The 18787-nt window shown below is 39.6% G+C and overlaps 1 protein-coding gene across 4 annotated transcripts in view; it reads right to left on the reverse strand.

Annotated features, from left to right (window-relative positions):
• ESRP2 (epithelial splicing regulatory protein 2) overlaps window positions 1-18787 on the reverse strand; it is a 46675-nt gene that overhangs the window by 8833 nt on the left and 19055 nt on the right. For 2 of the 4 annotated variants that reach the window (XM_037408699.1, XM_037408696.1), the window contains exons 4-15: window positions 17114-17227; window positions 15142-15256; window positions 14257-14355; window positions 14081-14135; window positions 13129-13239; window positions 12158-12290; window positions 11935-11977; window positions 11128-11429; window positions 8799-9020; window positions 7302-7500; window positions 5896-6088; window positions 4701-4878 (exon numbers count right to left, since the gene is read on the reverse strand). In XM_037408699.1, the coding sequence (XP_037264596.1) occupies window positions 4701-4878; window positions 5896-6088; window positions 7302-7500; window positions 8799-9020; window positions 11128-11429; window positions 11935-11977; window positions 12158-12290; window positions 13129-13239; window positions 14081-14135; window positions 14257-14355; window positions 15142-15256; window positions 17114-17227 (1764 nt within the window). Of the gene's footprint in view, window positions 1-2475; window positions 2510-2689; window positions 2776-4700; window positions 4879-5895; window positions 6089-7301; window positions 7501-8798; window positions 9021-11127; window positions 11430-11934; window positions 11978-12157; window positions 12291-13128; window positions 13240-14080; window positions 14136-14256; window positions 14356-15141; window positions 15257-17113; window positions 17228-18787 lie in introns of those variants that run through there. The other 2 variants (XM_037408697.1, XM_037408698.1) reach the window with 2 other exon arrangements.

Below are 18787 nucleotides of genomic sequence, written 5' to 3' on the forward strand. Positions count from 1 at the left end.
TGAAGATGGTGCCGCTTAGTCTCTTGCTTCAAGCAGGGGAGGCAACAGACAGAAACAGTAACCACTAATTTACTACACCCAGTCTCACAGATGCTTTCACCACACAGGCAACATTTCCAGCTGGAAGATAAACTGAGAAATAAAGCAAAACAAACAGCATAGTCTATTCCAAGTCCGTGGGGGTGAACATATAGTAACATCTATGTTGCCAGATGACTTCAAATACCAGTAATAGGGAATTCTTCCTCTATCACATCTTCTTTCCCTTCCCTTCAGAAGGTGCTATGCCTAGGATTGGCACAGAGAGGATGGGGCATCCCTCTCAGACTATGAAGCATCAGATTTCAAAAGGAACCCATAGGAAATAGAGAATACTTCTTTGTTCAAGCGTGCATTTCAGAGAAAAAAAAAACTAATCCCTAAAAAGTCAGTAACAATGAAGGCCGCTGTCCTGATACAAGGCAGAAATGTTGTTAATGCCCTTGGAATTTAGCCATCCATCCACTCCCCTTCGCTTCCTTATTACTGTTTTAAGCACAGGCCACCCTCCTCCCCCCGCAATGACAAGCCTTGAATTCTGGGTCTCTGAAGACATGGAGGATTAATATACTGCAAAAGCTCTTTTTAGCTGCAGATAAAAGGCACCTAAGCCCAGTGCAGATTTAAAGAATAGCAGTTATTTTAAGCTTCTCCTACATAAAAACGTGTACGCAAAGAAGTCCCTACATTTCCACCCTAGCCTTTTTCAGCAAATTCAGGAGGCTTTCAATAAAGCTCATATGGTGACTGTAGTGCCTAAATTGTAGTCTTCACCTAGTTTACTTTTTTAACTAGTCCTGAATTAAATATGCATCTAAATAGCAAGCTTTAGAAAGCAATAGCTGCTTTCTAAGAACTAATCCACATGGTCTTTTTCAGGCAGCTGTGAGCTCACTTTACATTCATGCCAGCCTCCAAGAAACTGGGCAACTACTACTAAATGCATGGTGAATCCCAGCAAGATAACAGTTGTGAGCCAGCTTTTGGTCAGCTAAGACCACGAGCAGAGTTAAATTGCATCCACTTGTACATAAACCTAACAGTTCTTGTTAAGAGAACTTAACGTAACATAAACCTAACACAGAATATCAACTCTGTCCATGTTAGCAATAAAACTAAATTCTCATGTGACTAAAAAAAAAAGTCATTATTTGAAAAGTAGAAATATTTCTTATCGATTTATTTAGTGGCTAAAGAGTAAAATCCACAGAGGATTTATCCAATAAAGGAAAACACCTTTTATTGAAAAAAATTGTTCTGATACGCACAAACAACATCACAAATTCATCACCCAAATACTACACCTGTTCCTTATTTACTTGATTACTCTCACTGCTTCTACAACTGTACAGTGATGGCCTAAAGTAACACTGAGAAGCCTTTGCCATTACTATTTTTGCACCACTTCTTCCTCAAAATTTTTCCTCATAGGATCTGAAACATAAATGATCCCTCCTAATTCACACTCACTTATTTTTCAAATTATAAGGCAAGCTGCCTGTAAACATCAATAGATCACTTACTTCAACATAATGCCCAAAGATCAGTGTCTGCTGAGCAGCTGGTGTTTCATCATCTGGCAAAGCAACTACTGTCATCATTGTCCTATCCGAATCGTACAGTGGGGTTTGTTGTGATGGTGGTTTTGGGTTTTGTTGGGTGGTTATTTTGTTGCTGGTGGTTGTTTTTTTTTTTTCCTAAGCATCCCTTAGCTATGTAGCCAGTATATGACTGCAGTCAAATCAATAGTCCTGTTGCATTACAATACAACTAAAAAGCAGTTTGATGTGGATTACTTACTAAATCGAAGGGTACTAATATTAGCTCTTTTGAAGATTACAGTACACTACAGTATTATACAGAAAGGTGATGTGGAAAGTTACCCATCTCCAAGACTTACTATTAAAATTCTTCACAGGTTTTTCAAGATTGTTTAATGTAACATACACTAAATATGCAAGCTGGAGGGAATTTTCAGCAATAAAAGCAAGAAAGCAGGACTACAAGAAGAAATCAAGCTGCTGAACCACTAAACAAGAGGCTAGTGTTGATAATACTAAATCCAAATGCTGACCTGCAAATTTTTACATTATTTTTTATTAGAAGCATGTACTGATGTTGAGACCAGCTTGTTGAAGCCCATGATAAGCAGTCTATCTCTTAAGAGGCAGGTCTGGTATGAAAGGTGCTTTCACTTAAGTAGCAACATGTGCATACATGCAATATCCAGAGCCCATGAAGACTGAAGGAAGAAAACAGAAGAGAATAAAGCAAGAACTAAAACTTAAAACCTGTTCCTTTCACACAATGACATACAAAGACAAAAATCACCCTTCAATCTCAGCATCTCCGATCTGGTTCCCAGAATACCAACATCAATTAGTTACACAGAGATTAAAACCATGCCCAAACCACTGACAATTTTTGGGGGCTCACTTTATAAACGAGCAGAAGCATCGTGCAATAAATCCTTGGGCAGCAGCAGAAAACAAACAAACAAAAAATAACATGAGGAGAAAGGAAAGGGGAGGAAAAAAAAAAAAGAAAAAAAGATTAGTTATTGCTCCAGAGACATAATATTGTCCCAATACATTAAGTCACCACCTCTTTTTTTCCCCTAAAGGAATGATTGAGTATAAACTAGCATTACCACATGCGGGATTCCAAGAACAATTCAAAATAATTCCTTGGCTCCTTTATAAGATACTGAACCCGATCTCATTTGGACAACATCTTCTAAAGAAATCAAAGAGGTGACCAATTTAATAACAGTAACTGATGATGACAGGAGGTTGCAACAGAAGAACATGGTTTTCACCTTGTGGCAAAATTTCTATTAATTTGAAACATTTAATTGTGCAATACAAACACTATTAACTGCTCTCTAAAGCAGAAACAAGGAAAAAGGCAAATTCGGCACCAGACCTGAAGTCCAGATTCACTACACTGAAGATTTAGTGGAAGACAAGAGCTAGCAGACATTGTTACTGACCTGTTCCATGCACAGACAGGTTCAGGTCACATTTTTCAATGGTGCACTTACACTTCTAGCTGAATTTCAATTTGGAAAATAGGCTTCCCCACTTAAGGTTTTATACACCCGCAATCCATCCACCAAAACCCCCAGTCAGTTGAAAAAAAGTAAAATACATCAATGGCTAAGCAACAGATGCATAGTTACTTCTCTTTGTCTGGAAATCATGAAAGCCACGAGTAACTGAATTTGGTTTGAACTCTGGAAATATCTGTTGAAGAAAAAGCCCTAACGTACAACAACATTTAGTTTCTTTATGTTTGTCAGAATTCACACTTTCAAATTTTTCCACTGAAAACCCAAGTATGCGAAACTACTTTCAAACATAAATGTAACATTTGAAACGAAGCCACAATAGGTAGAGCACCGTATATTCCAAATACTCAAAACCTGGAATGTACACATTTAAGCATCTGTTCTCAGTCTACATTCATTTACATAGCGGACATCTTGCTCTATAAATTAAAGCCCATTGTCCTTTAAGAACCCTAAAGAAAAAGAAAAAATAAAACATACCACGCCTCACAGTTTTGCATTAACTGCTGCTATGCATTAAAAAGAATCCATCTGCCTCTTACCCTTCAGCAGTATCACCATTATCCAACTTAACAGAATTTTGAAGGACATACACTCAAAAATTGTCATCTTTTCACACATCACTAGAACAGTGGCTTGAGACCCACCAAGAGGATTTTTAAGTCAGGGCTTCTGAGTAGTACCAAAAGGGCAGATCCGGTATTTGTGTAAGTGCTGTTATCCACAGAACCAGCATATACCATATTCAGTTATCTTTCCCTTTAGCAAACATGTAACGACAAAACAAGATATAAATAAAGTATCTTCTGAGACGAAAGGCAGAAGACATGGCAAGACCCATTCCATGAATCCAAACTAGTGCTGCTGGAAAAAATCCATGTTTGTACATGATGCTTTTTTTTTTTTTTTTTTTTTTTTTCATAATGTCCCTCTGGTAGACACCCACCTAGAGCACTGAATCAGTATATACTGACTGAAGTTACCTATAGCACATAGAATATTTGCTATCAGCCCAAAATGGTTTGTGGAACAGTTTTCCTTCAGGCTGCAACATAATGCTGTTTTAGTGAAAAATGTTCGTGCCTGTAACCAAAATAATTAGACACTGAAAAAGCATCTGACAAAGGCACCTGTCTCTCTCCTTTTGCAAGCAAGTCACCACACCTAGGTCAGCCTTTTGTACTAGAAATTTGCTCTCCGCAGACTTAAAACACTTAAGCCTTGAAGGTCAAAACACTGGCCCTACCTAAGGATCCCACCAAAAAGTGGCCAGGACCGAGAGCCCTCACCACCTTCGTCTGGCAGCCCCTTCACAGCCCCACTCACACCAGGGCTCTGTGCCTTCTCCCTTTCCAAACTCAAACCCTAACGCCTAGACACTTAAATCACTGCTTTCAAATCAGGACATGCTTATGATATAAGAAGGAAGGCAAATCGTATATTACACTTTGATCTGCCCGTTAAATGTACAAAATTGAGCTTGCACACTTGTTCAGCAACCTCCAAAAGCACTCACTTGCTCAGTTTGATCCCCACTGATCATTACTCAGAGGTCCAAACACAGTATCAAGGAGAGGGACTGCATACTAACCTGGTACCCCTGGAAGAAACTGAGTATCTCCTTCATTCCTGTGTTATATGGCAAGCCCTGCATACGGACTAATGCTCCAGGCTGGGGCAGAATCGGAGTGTGGGTGGCAGTGGCAGCAGCAGCTACAGCTCCTGGAGGAGCTGCAATGTACCCCACCGTGGTGGGGGATACTGGAGGACTGAAAGAGAAGGAAGGGCAAAATGATTATGAAAACCAATAACTGGTTTTAGTACTCTGAATATGCAAAAGATGAAACGCAAAATTTAGATGAGAGAATAAGCCCGTAGAAAAACAAGCAGCCCTGATGTAGACTGCTTTACAGACGTTATTTCTCTTCAGCATCTGACAATTTATTTTCAGAGGAGGAAGGGAAAGGAAAACGACAACATTTGTAGTTGAAGACAAAGAATGGCACTTGTTATTTCACAGGGGAGGAGAAAAATAAGTAGCTACAGATGACTTGTTCTAAGATCATCAACAAAACCACGAAGCAGGGGGTGGGGGGTGGAATCACAGTATGGAAAAACAGGCAAGGGCCCAAATCTAGTACTTCTGAGGCACAAAACAGTGAGTAAAAAAAAGTAGCATCTCTGGTCAGGGCCTGTCACAATTCACCAGGTACTCAGGCCAGTGTGTCACAAGCCTAGGAACTGTCAATGAACAAGCTATTTCCTCACAGAGCCAAGTACCAGAGTTCAATGAGCCATGTTGATACCACGTGTGAGAAGGGAAAAGGCAGAGATCATGTGCTTTGCTTACACACGTAAAGTGCTCTTTGGTCTCGCTGATATATCAAACCTAGTACACACCTATGACGAGGTTTTCAGTATGGGAACAGTATCGCACACACAAGACCAAACTAAGGGATGAGGATAGAGGCATGTATTGACACAGCTTCTCGTTTGGCCAAGAAATAGAACCACCCTGATGACATCACCCCAATGCCAAACACACTTGTTAAATATTAGACTAACATTATCGCCAGATTCAAACAGAACCTATAGAAAAGCTGAACTTCATTACACGGCCACAGAGAATGGGTTAAAATGGCTACTGCCTCTGCTGGTGACCACCAGCTTCCCAGGATCATTTTTACACCAGAAGTAGAAATTTAAAAGCTGTTCACAGATGACCCCACAGTTGCCTGCTCCACCGAGATGAAACGTCAAGAGAAGCAGCTAAGTCTGGTGGTTACCTGGGGTAGTAAGCTGTGTAATTCATATAGAGCTGAGCAGCCTGAGCTGGGTAGTAGGTAACAGTTGGTGGAGCAGCTGCAGAGGCCTGGGGAGTTCTGGTGGCTGGCAAGAGGGCTTGAGGCTGGTAAAGCGCTGCTTCTGCTGGAATCACAGCTGCTGTTTGGAAAGCAGCGTAAGCTGGTGGAGAAAGACCTAAAACCAAACCAGAACACAGCAAAAAAACACCCAATCAGAATGCAGCTCTCTGCTATAGGAAAGGAATTATTCACCCCAGCATGATTAATACCATCTGGACACGGTTAAGGAACACTTGTACAAAGACTGCTCTCTAGCCTTTCCCCTGGAGACCCCTGCTTTATCACCATGAATGACAACCAGGGCATTCAAAACAAGCAATTCTTAAGAGTTCACGACTTCTAGAACTGAGCAGCCTTGCCCATATGCAAATAGAAAGTAGGGAACTTCAGAGTTATTCAAAGAAAGCATAAAGCCATGTGCATAGAGAAAGCAGCACACCAACACATCCTGTGTTCTTTCTAACAGAAGTTGTACTCTGTGGGACAAAAGCATGGAAATGTCGGCTACATGTGGGCATCCGCAACTGCTGACCATCCGTCTTAATGTATAAGCCCTCATGCAGCTTTAAAAAGTATTTTTAGGATGTAGCAAATGGTAAAAAGAAAACCTCACTAGATCACTAGCATTTTGATGAACAAATATCTGGTTTGTATAGGAACATAAAGCTTGGCTTGGTGTGCAGTCGAACTGTTTTTAAATAATATTTGGCAGCTTTTTACTATTTAGAAAATATGCATCGGTATCTGCTTAGTGTTTTCATAGTAATACTGGTTAGAATGGTACGGTAAAGTTCCATTATAAGTCCACAATAAGGTTCACTGCAATCTTAAATAAAATAAAAATATAAAAATCCATCCAACTTCGCTTCTCTGTGGTCTATTAACATATCATTCCTATGGGTGTTTTCCTTCAAAAATAAGCCCAAAGAGTACCTTCTCAATGCTCTAAGGCAAGATAGCAAGAGCACTCATCGACAGCTAGGAATATAGAATTTGTCCCCCTTTTAAATCCCTCTAATTCCAAGTAGGTTTCGCTACAGGCAAGTCTACCGCAGAGCTCAGAAGAACAGTACACCCGTAAAAAGCAGTGTGCAACAATTTCACTGGCAAGGCCTTGCTGCCCTGTACTCACCACCGAAAATACAATAAAAATGCCTCTGATCAGTCCCATCATTGCCCAAAGGGAACAATTCCAATCTCAGCATGTATACAGATGGATGATTATTGATCATGGCAAAACCCAAGTCAAAAGGTGAAAGGCCACAAAGCTTCAGCACCTACCACATATCAGCCTTTAGCAGCAGAGAGCAGAAGAATTGGAGACTTACATGGTAACTTACATGGCGGTGGGGATAAGCCACTACGATTTAAAGTGCCACCCATTAAAACAAAGTTCATCTCCTCTCCCGAACACTGGAATACTTCCACATAACGGTCCTTCATCATTTTTTTGTGACATTTTTGAGCCACCATAAAGGCTTTGTCAGCAGATTTCATTTGGATAAAAGCATCACCTGATGGTCGTCCCTGGGGGGAGGGGAAATCATCATAATTCAGTCTGTTACTAACATACCCAGAGCACAAGAAATGCAGGAAATACTAAGATCAAACGCCTACCGAAAGCCTGTATTGTTCTTCCTCATCTGGCACCTATGACTAATAACTCACCATTATTTTTAAGAGCAGAAAGGCAAGACTCACGTAACCGGTACCCAATTGACACACTGCTTCCATCTTTTGCAGAAAGAAACAGAGAATAATTTAATGGAAACAAAGGTTGGAGGCCTCTAATCCAAACGCTGTTCAAAGCAGGGCTAACTTTTAAGTTTTATCAGGTCACTCATAGCCTTCTCCACTTGAAATCTGAGCATCTCCAGGGGTTCCTGATTCCACAGCATCTCTGGACACCCAACTCAGGTGCTTAACTAATTTCTCATTGTGGTTTTGGGTTTTTTTGCCTTTTCACCCAATTGGAATTTTCCTTGATGCAGTTTATTAACACTGTATCTTATTCTTTTGCTGTGAAGCCCTAGGAAGAGTCTGGCTTTCCCTTCCCTGTAACTACTTTCAGATAATAGTACAACAGCATAAAGCTCTAGACGTGCTTTAGTAAAGTCCATAGCTACATTATAAATTGATTTCCAGGTCTGATTTTCTGCAACTGGAGAGATGTTTTTGTGTGTATTATACTGTGAAAGTATGTGCATATTTAATATGGAATATTAAAAAATTTCTTAACAAAAAGGCAAAGCAAATATAGTAGATATGTCTTTTTTTTCTTTAATACCTCAATATTTCTGTGGCTATTAGAGTTTATTTTTAACACAAGACAACAGGGAAAAGATATCTCTATGATTATGTCATTAACATATATCCAAAACACAACTTTAAACTATCAGCTTCCTTTAAAGTCTGAGAAGTCTTTAATCAAGTTAGGAAAAACTGTATTTCCCACAAATACCACTCAAACAACACAGCTACCATCACGCAGAAACCCTGAAGCTGACAGAGCAGCTAGGCCATCTAACATGAGACATTTCCATCTTTTGTATTTCCAGCACTCGGCTGAAATACACGGGACTATTTAAGACAGGCTAAAGCTATCATTAGAAGAACAAGTTTCATCCTCCCATCTTATTTATACAACTATAGAAAGAAAAGCAAGTGTGTATGTAAAAGGAGAAGAGAAATGAAGACAGACAAAACAGAGCACAGTATCTTCTCAAGGTGATGGAAGACCTAAAGCACAGCCAAGAACAGCCAAGCTACCCTGACTTCTACCCCTGTTCAGTACCTGGGAAGTTAGCCCTGCAAAACGCTGTTACCTGCTGATTAAGGACCATGTGAACTCCATGGGGCTTGATATCACCTGTGGCGTCCCCCATAAATTCCAGGATGTCATCGATGCCCGCAGTGTAAGGAAGGCCTCTGAGCCGTACACAGTCACGTATGCTGCCCGTGGCAATGGTGTATGGCGGGGGTATGACAGGAATGATGGGAGTTGGGAGAGTGGGAATAAGAGGTGTTGACATATATCGATTAAGTACCTGTTGGCAAAAAAACCCACATTGATAGAGATCTACATGTCATCTGGCTGGGCACAAATCAGTTCTCACAGTACTATTTCACACATTTAAACAAATTCACTTCCAGAATCGGGGGAGGGGGGAAAACCCAAACACCCACCCACAACCTTCTTAAACCAAATTATTGTGGATAGTTTCCTGTTGGGCAATTGAAAGTTTCAAACTCCAAAGGGAAGAGGGGAAATGTAACAAATTTAATTTGCTAAAGCCTAGTAACAGATCCTTCTAATCTCATTAAAAAGACGTTAAGAGCAGATTACGGTTCATTTTAGAATATCCCAAAAGGGAACACTGGAAAACCCACCATTTGTGCTAATAAACCTGCATTGTCACATATGGTTCTTACTAAAATTCAGGTAAATTAAACCCAGTCATTTCAAAAGACCTGAAATAACTAAATAAGTAAAAACACTAGCTCTAATTCCTTCATAAAACCTCGTTGTTTTAAGTGAGGGTGCTTGTTTTTTTTAACCTGATGGCTCATCTCTAAGTACAGGGGTTTGGGCAGGGGGCGGAGGGGCAAGGAAAAAAACATGTTTAAAAAAAAAAAAAAAAAAGACCTATAGGAGATCTTGATCTCAACATTCTATTTTCTCTTGACTCGTTCCCAAATGCCAAAGGGAACATAAGTTGCTGTTTGGGCCTACTGCTGAAAAACATATCTAGCAATGATTATCAGAAATAAACAGACACATTCCACTGAAAGAGGTACCAAAAAAAAGGTTATGAACTTTAGTTTTGTCAATAATGATGCAGCCTAGAGAGCCTGTCTCAACAGAAGCCTTTTTTTAAGAATCTGCTTGTGGCACATTTCAGGCCAGAAATCTTCTCCCTCCCTTGTGTATAGAATATTGCAATTACTTTGTACTAACACAAAGTAGAGGAGAGATGGCTTTACCTCTTCTTTACTCAAACAAGCAACCTGTAATAGCCTAAAAAATCATCTCTTGCTCAAGCAGCAAAAAAAACCCAGGGTGGTCACCCTGGACTGCCATCACAGAGGAAGAAGTAATGACATATTGGTAGAATATAAGTTTTATCCAGGTCTCCCTAACAAAAGTGAGGGCAAAGAGTGGTTTTGATCCTTAGAGGATTTAGTCTCATTCTCTCGAGAGAGGGGTGGGTGGGTGTGAAACAAAGGAAAAACAATACCTCACCACACCATTTCACTTAGTTTTCATGATACACACCTCAGATCCTTGGCTGTTCTGATCTCTGTATACAGTACTAAGGGTAAACGGCAGGTCTACAGGTGTGGATATTCCTTCCCTTGCCCCATCCCTTCTGTGGAATAGGCTTCTCATGTGACATAGGTTGGTTGAAACAGTAACTGTATTAAGTTTTTGTAGCCAGAATCTCCTAACTGTTCCCTTTGGCATTATCAGTGTAGAAATAGTCTGTGTCATGCAGAAAAATGCAGCATGCGATGTTTCTCACAGGCTTGAGTTGCTGGTGCCAAAATAAAATGGTTTTACCAGATTAAGGTGGTGATGATAGAAACTGGTAAAGGACAGGGGGGAAGTGAATTATATTGTCTTATGAAAACAAGTATTTCACTTCCTTTCACCAAAAGGTCAGATACGTCCTGGTAATTCTCAGTTTCCAACGGAACAGCTGCAGGAAAAGTTGATTTAATGCGTCCAGATTTGGATTTCATATTAGAAATGCTGTACATGGAGATCAGAATTTAAAGACAATACTGCAGATTTTCAAGAATCATTACTACAATACTATCAATCTAGTATATTTTTGGGATTCTTTTTGTGATTTCAGTCAGCCTTTAAGAAGTAGAAGGAAATTATCCAAGGCTTTTTACTTTACAATCTGAGGGATGTTTAAAAAGCCACCAAAAAACTGTGGCAGGAAAAAAAAAACACCAAAAAAAAAACCCACAAAAGCAATGCTGCGCAATTTTCCATGCCAATCAGGAAGCACATACTGCCCTTTCTAGAACGTAGTATCTTCACTACAATAGATTTTCATGGTTGTCTACAACATATTTGCATGCAATTGTCAGAAGAAACGTTTTAACTGTTAAGTCTGGAGTCTCACATCCAATAGTTACAACCTGTTGGACTTCTGCTGCCGTGCTCCTGAAGAGTTCAATGTAACGTTTTCCAAGTATTTCTTTGTGCTTTTTAAGTGCATTCTGTGCATATTCTTCACAGGAAAATAACACAAATGCGTCTCCTGTGGGTCTGCCATCTGGGTACTTGACAAAAAGAAGTCCCTCTTTCCCTCCTGTGACTGGGCATTCTGGCCCCAGAAACCCTAAGACATCCTCCTGAGTAGCAGTGAATGGAAGGCCTCGCATCCGGATGATAACTTGATTCTCCTTAGATAAGAACTGGGCCACTTCATTGGAGGTGCCTAGTAGAAAGATAACAACACATGGTCATGCTGGTCAGTTGATTCCACAGGACACAGAAGCAGCAAAGCATTAAGCAGCAATACAGGAGGGAATTAGCCAACAACAAACCCACGGAAGACCCCGAGACATTACTAACTCCCAGCAATCTATTTTGAAGTGAAAATCCCTTACCCTGAAAGTGTTTCATATTTTAACGAATCTGGAACAAAGACGAGATCAATGTGAACTTATACAAAGCACACAGATGCTCCCACTGCAAAGACTCATCTTCCTCCCAAACAGCAAGACCTGTCTGTGAACATCAGTCCAAATGCTCACAGCTCAAATTCAACCATGTGAAACCAGAACTTGACAGGGTTAAGTATTCTTGGAAAGCAAAACAGGAAAAGCTACTTCATTAACCATTTGTGTCCTCAGTCAAGGAGGAAAAAAAAATACCACCCATACCAGAACTAGAACACCCCTATGAATTTAAGTAACCACACTGAACCCAGCATCACTTACCTCCTGCAATTTTTAAGAATTCTTCCCCAGTTGCTTTGTAAACCTTAAAGAGAAAAAGAAAAAACACACGTGAAAATTACAACATTCAACTCACGCACTCTTCCATATGTAAGACGTTTGTATTTTGAGCAAAACAGAACTGCAGTTTATTCTCATTTAAAACTGCAGTCTAAAATATTCAAGTTGCTCTGCAAATAATTTATTTTAAGTCACTACATTTTACCTCAATGTATCTGCTGCCCATGTGATGCTTATGTCTTTCCAGTGCAAGATCTCTCTGTTCAGAACTGACAAACCGAACTAATGCTTCCCCATTTCTTCTTCCTTGAGCGTTCAGACAAAGAGCCACACCACCTCTGGAAGGTGAAGCCAACAAAAATAAACTTAGTTTGAATCTTTAATACATTTAATAAACAATTCCATAAGAGTAGTAGATAAAGCAGACTTCAATACGGAGTTTACAGATTGTAAAAGAAAACTGCTACTATCCACAACTTAATTTCATTTTTAATGTAACACAACTATACTTCAGAATCCAGTTTAGTGACATCTTGGCTCTCATGCCGTTCACCACTTTCTCAACTTCCTTGCAGATGTAAATTTGCAAGCCCTTCCTAACACCTCAGAGATACAAACTTGAATTTCCGCATACCTCTAAAAAATAATTAAAAAAAAGTATTTCTTAGTGTTGAGAATCTGAAAATATATATTAAGTGACAGGTATGCTGAATTAAACTCACTTTCTCTCTATATACACACATTTCTATACAGGTGCTCACACATCAGTCATATGAAAATTTCTTCCAAACAGCACTTGGAGACCTGATTAGGAGGTAAAACAATACTGAAGAGTTGGCACAAAATGTAATCTTCTGTTATATTTTGGACTCTGCCTTGATTAATGCAGTAGGAGTTTCTCCCTTTAGGTACTAGCAATAAATGAATGTACATCTGGTTTCAATTGCCAAGTCTCTTTTCTTCTTCACACACTCCAAAACGCTTCCTTGCACACCCGAGGCTGGCAAACCTGTTCAGTTATGACCCCAGAGTGGGAAGGGGCCTGGGTGGGGGAAACCAGTAGAAGCAAGGACTCTAGTTCAGGGTGTGGCAGATGAGCATTAATAAATAAATTAATTAAATGAATTCACTATTAAAGATGAAGTGATAAAACAAGGCAAATTCTTATTGTCTTACTTGGCAATATTGAGTCCTTTGAAAAATCGAGCAATATCTTGGTCTGAAGACTGCCATGGCAAGCCTCTGGCACGTATTACTGTCTCGCTGTCCACTGTTTCAGATTTACTACTGCATAGAAAAAAAGGAAAAAAAAAAAAGAAAAAAAAGTCAAAGTAACTTTAATCTAGGTTTTCCATTATCTTACCAAATATCAGTTTGCAACTAATTTAACTTTTAAACCAGGACTATATTTGCTGTTGAGATTCTTCTAATCCCGTTACTCATTTCAATAAAGAAAGGAAAGATAATGGGGATAATCCTTTTAAATATACAACACCTAAGATGCACTATGTTGTCACCACATTGCAATTCCTTAAAAAAAAAAAAAAAAAAAAAGGAAGACTGTCTCAAAGTGAAGTAATAAGGAACCAACTTAATTTTATTTGAAAATTCTAACAAGCCAACATAGAGGATTACAAAGGACTCCTAGATACGAATACGTATTACTTGGATGTTTCATTCTCCAGTTACTGCAACGTAGTTGAAAACAAAGAACCATGCTGTTCCTTCTCCCCCTAAGCCCGCTAGGCAATACAGTGCTACAGTGCGTTAGCCCACTTTTCAGAAGCACCACCAGTTCAGCTGCATGTCGGGTGCACCAGCCATTACCCCTGTTGACTTAGGGAAAGTTCACAAATATTTCTTCACCACTAGGCAAGATAAGTCAGCCTCGCTGCCATGCAAAACAGAAGCTAGAGAACAAAGAGCGTTTAACTTCCACTGACTTTAAAGAGCCAGACTAAAGTACATTATTCAACATCCCAGCCGCAGCCTGTCCACACTAGACCACTGCTGCTGTTCTCAGGAACCGACCTACTGTCACAGGGACTGCGGGGAGGCAGTCACAACCTTTCCTTGCTGCAGACAAGACTCATCTTTTGTTGTAAACAGCAGCAACAAGGGCACTTACCAAGGACCTGTTTCGTACTTGTATTTCACAGTTTCAGGCTCAGTAAATACATGATCTACAAGAAAACAGGAAGTTTAAATATAACCAGGGTCAGAGATTAGTTAAGAATGACAGTACCACTGCCAATTCTTACAGAAAAGAAAGATTTCTGCGTTCTGTATGAATAGTTCACTTACCACAGCTTTCAGACAGCATGCTGAAAATGATAGCCACCATGGTTTTCACTTGCCACACACCAAAGTCCTCCTCTGTTTCATCTGTCCCCAAGCCTAGATCTAAACAGGCAGTCACAGAAAATAACAGACTTGCACAATCATTTGTAAACAAGTCATAAGGCTTTCCTGATATTAACACGGAACTGGTAATCAAATTTATTGGTCTTAGCAGGGACACATGACCATTAGACATTTGTTACTCTGCTCATAAACTGGTTAATATTCACTTTAACAGTCAACAGCCTAAAAACTATTGATAGCTTACATCATTTCAGAGTTAACAGTTTGGAGAAGAAAAAAAAAAAAAAAAAAAAAAGAAAGCTGAGTAAATCCCTATCACTTCAAACATAACTGAACTTTAACCACATTCAGCTGAGCCACAACAAGTCTCCTAAAATTTAGATGTAGGGTGCTGGGGTTTTGTGGTGGTTTGCTTTTTTTTTTTTGTTTGGTTTTGTTTTAAACTCAGTTCAGTCAGGATTATACAAGAGAACTATGACTACCTACGAACAGCAGAAACTTGCAGGCCAAGTGGTGCTGAAAGGGCCCACTGATAGCTAAGGCTTTCCTTTAAGATCAAGTATCAGGGCAAGTGATGTCTTTCTTTAGTGGATTTACTAAACATGGTTTAGAACTCAGCGTTAGACTCAAATTGAGGAGGGGGAAAGAATTATTACAAGCAGAGCCGCTCCCCCCAACACACACTTCAGCAAACATTCCTTCCATTTTACCTGTGAGTTTTGATAACACATGTCTTCCTTTAGAAGACTAAAACCTGTAACATCCAGAGATAAAACCTAAGGAAGCTTAATTGATTTTGGTGTAAAAACTGCAGCAAAAGGATACATTCTGCCATGGTCTTGATAGTCTGATCTTTCACGGTGGCTGAACTAGGGTAGCAAGTGTGAAATTCTTTGCGCAGATCGTAAAAGGAATAGAAGCAGTCTGACAGCAAGAAGTTCTACAACGAAGGCAAAAAGTTTGTTTTGTACACACACCATTCCTTTAAATTCCCATTAATATTTTTGGACTGAATGAGGCAGTCTCAAAAATCACATAGTTGCATGTCATCAGCTTGTCTATGATAGACCAGTTTAGTTCCTCTGTAACACAGTTCAAATTCCATAGCCTTACAGAATTAGATCTCTAGATGAGCAAAACCAAATAGCTTCTGAGGGGCAGACCTGTGCAAAACAGCTAGAGAAGGCAGCTGGGGGGGGGGGGGGGGGGGGGGGGGGATGGAGAGAGAAAGAAAAAAAAGAGGGGGGCATGGAATTACCTAGGTTTTGCTGCTTTAGAAATGTCCCCACTTAGGATACTGTATTTTCTCTTTTGTGGCTACATTGGAAAGCATAATTGTACCAAAACATGATAACAAAGTTTAAATAAATATTGTTACAGTGTACAAACTGTTGTGCATTGGATAAGAACTTCAATTATATAACATCATTAAACAAACATTTAAACATTCACTAGCACCTTGGCTTATTTTTTTCAATGAATAAACCAAATAATTCTAGTTTAATTCACTACTATTTCTCTCAAGCTCTCCAACTGCTTTACTATATAAAAGTTTGTCTTCTGTCTAGCCAAACAGCACCCACCTTTGTAAATAAAGAATTGAGAAAAGTCACAAGATAATGCTTCTCAGAATGGTAGAAATAGCAAGAGCTAAGGTCTGAGGCTTAGTAACATTTAATGTGCAGGGAGAAATAAACTTTGCAAGTGAAAAAGTATTGAAGGAGAAAAAAAGAAAAAAGACAAAGAAATGCATTAAGAGATTCAACACTATCAGATCCATTCCTTCATCTGGCATAGGCAGTTATTTCTACCACAACATGACAGTGTTTGTTTTGGTTTAATCCATATGTTTCAAGAATTTAAAGAATTACCCACCAAGGGGGAAAAAAAAAAAAAAGTGTATCATCATGTTTGAATGTTAAATTTATTCGTGTTTCCTTACTTGCTTCATCCCTTCATAAACATGCGCTTTTCATAAAAAGGCAGTGTTATGTTTTAACAGAACACAAATGCCAAGCAAATATTTGTAGAAATTCAGCATGAACCGATAGCCTTATATAGGTAAAAAAAAAAAAAAAAATAAATACAACTGATCAGTCAACTCCTTCCATATCAGCAGCTCCCATTCCTGCGCGGCTCCTGCAGACCCCGCTAAGAGGCTAACTCAACCCTGCCAAGGCGAGACCTTCTCCCTGCGCAAGGGAGCCTGCCCTTGCAGGAACTTAAGGAGTGGAAACTGCTGCTTTGTGTGGGAGTAGCAAATAAGCTGCAGCACCGCTTCCTGCTGAAGAAATGCAGATGGGGAACCACTGCCATTCCCCAGGACAAGTCACTGCCTGTGTTTTTACTCTGTACAGGACATTGACACACGGCTCCTACCAATTTCAGATCTTGGTAAAAACCCACGGCTCTGCACAGAACCTGTGTGTGATTTAACTCAAGCCTAAACAAAGCAATAGCTCTCCATCACCTCTGCTGAGGTTAGATCTCTACCTTTGCTTTCATTTCTTGAGACAAAGAATTCAGAAGACTTGTATTGTTCCCATCTCTATCCTGTCTTTCCTAATTTTCCTCTTCATTATGCTCATCAGGGAGTCCTCAAGTGCTCTAGCTGACTTCCCAGAGCAAGTGCCAAGAACTACTCCTCTATTACTCAGGGTTGAGACAGGGAGATCATCTTAAATATTGTCGGAGCACTGTAGTTCCCAAGGTTGACTCAAACTCACAGAAGCTACTTTCTTTGACATCCTTAAAACACAGTAAGTACTGTCCTTCTGCATCAGTTCTGATCTCATACCTTCTTAGATGTTTCTGGGTGGAGGACTTGTCTAATGAGTAACTGGCCATCACTGCAGAGTGTGTAAGAGCTCCTTCCAAGTACTTTCAAATCACTGGATACCAGCTGACTAAACTGAAAAATAAAAGTGATACATTTCATTGTACCGAATGATACAGATAATTTCATAAAGCAAGCACTTACCATTATTGCAATGCGTTGTTTGTTGGTTTGGTTTTTGGTTTTTTGGGGGGTTTGGGGTTTTTTTTTTTGGCGGGGTGGGGAGCAGCAGGAGGAGGGTGTAGATAAAATAATTCAGCGCTTTGTAACAGCTTTTGAAAAAACATGGTGGAGAACAGATTTGGGCTCCTGATAAAGGTAGGCAAATAAACTATATGCATTTGCAGAATAGAAAATGAGAACACCAGCAGTATGGTGAACGCTATGGCAGAATTATCAGTTCATATGAATGGTCATGGTATTAAAATGGTAATGCTCAAAATCTGAACTCACTAGAATAAAAGCTATGAAATATTTTGAAAGAAAAAACCTTTCAAGATCAATCACAACACTGATTTTGCAATAACCAAAGTCAAAGGTGCCATAGGTGAAAAAAGGCTATGTCCTTTATTTTTTAAATTTGAACTTCAAAAATAAAAAAGCTACCCATGAGGATTTACTAATGTTTCAGAGGTTATATGCCAAGAAAAGCCAAACAAATTCTGGTTTATACCTTCAAAAGTGAAATTATAATCAAGTCAGATCCAAGCCAATGAAAGTTTTTGGTAGAGATGCAGTGTTACAAACACTAGGTAAAACAAAATTATTCCCTAGCTGTAGAATGGATAACCCTCAACAGGTAAATAATTCTCAAGAGGAAAGGGCTCCATCTGTCTTGTTCAACATTAGTTATGTATGTTCCTTATACAAGTTTCTAGCCTTTTATTACTCCATACCGGTGTTAAATTCCTCGCTCATAATAGTCAGCTAACGTATTGTAGTACCTACATGTATCAAATCAGTAAACAGTAGCTTGTTAGCTAAATTTCAGGGGGACAAATAATTATTTTAAGGTTCATCCTTGGTGCTAATCCCTCCCAGGAAAGCATCACACCTCACAAACAAAACAATAATTAACATCAGGATGCAGCAGCCATCCACTGCTCTCAGCAAGAGCTTACAACTCCAAAACAACCACCCTCAAGAGCAAATTACAAGTTGACTTGAAGCTCAGACAACATCTTGATGCCGTCTTTTAACCTGTGTATGGGGGAAAAAGAAGAGAGGGTCGGTTTGTTTAATCAACATGTGTGACACATTACATAGTTACATCTCTGCTCAGGAAAGATGATGTTCTAATGATCTGATCCTGCAGTTACGTGGTGTTTGCTGCGTGAACAAATGTTGCAGCATCTGTGCTCCAAAGGTAAGGCTCCACGAGGGAGAAATCGCTTATTGAACATGATTTAGTAGGAACAGAGACACGACTACCCAGGCTTTATTTCAACCTACCTGCTCAAATTCAGTTCAGGCCCTTTTCTAGGCTTGGACAGCTAACCAGCATCCCACTACCATTTTGGGCTCAGAAATGCTGTAATGATGGCTACTACGTATCAAGACAGAGAACTGAGGGGCAGAGCTGGGTAAGGAGAGGCACGTACATCAGCATCTATGTGCAAGTTGATTAATTTGCAG

Source organism: Falco rusticolus, chromosome 15 (genome assembly GCF_015220075.1).
Source record: "Falco rusticolus isolate bFalRus1 chromosome 15, bFalRus1.pri, whole genome shotgun sequence".
In the NCBI taxonomy this organism is placed as follows: Eukaryota; Metazoa; Chordata; class Aves; order Falconiformes; family Falconidae; genus Falco; species Falco rusticolus.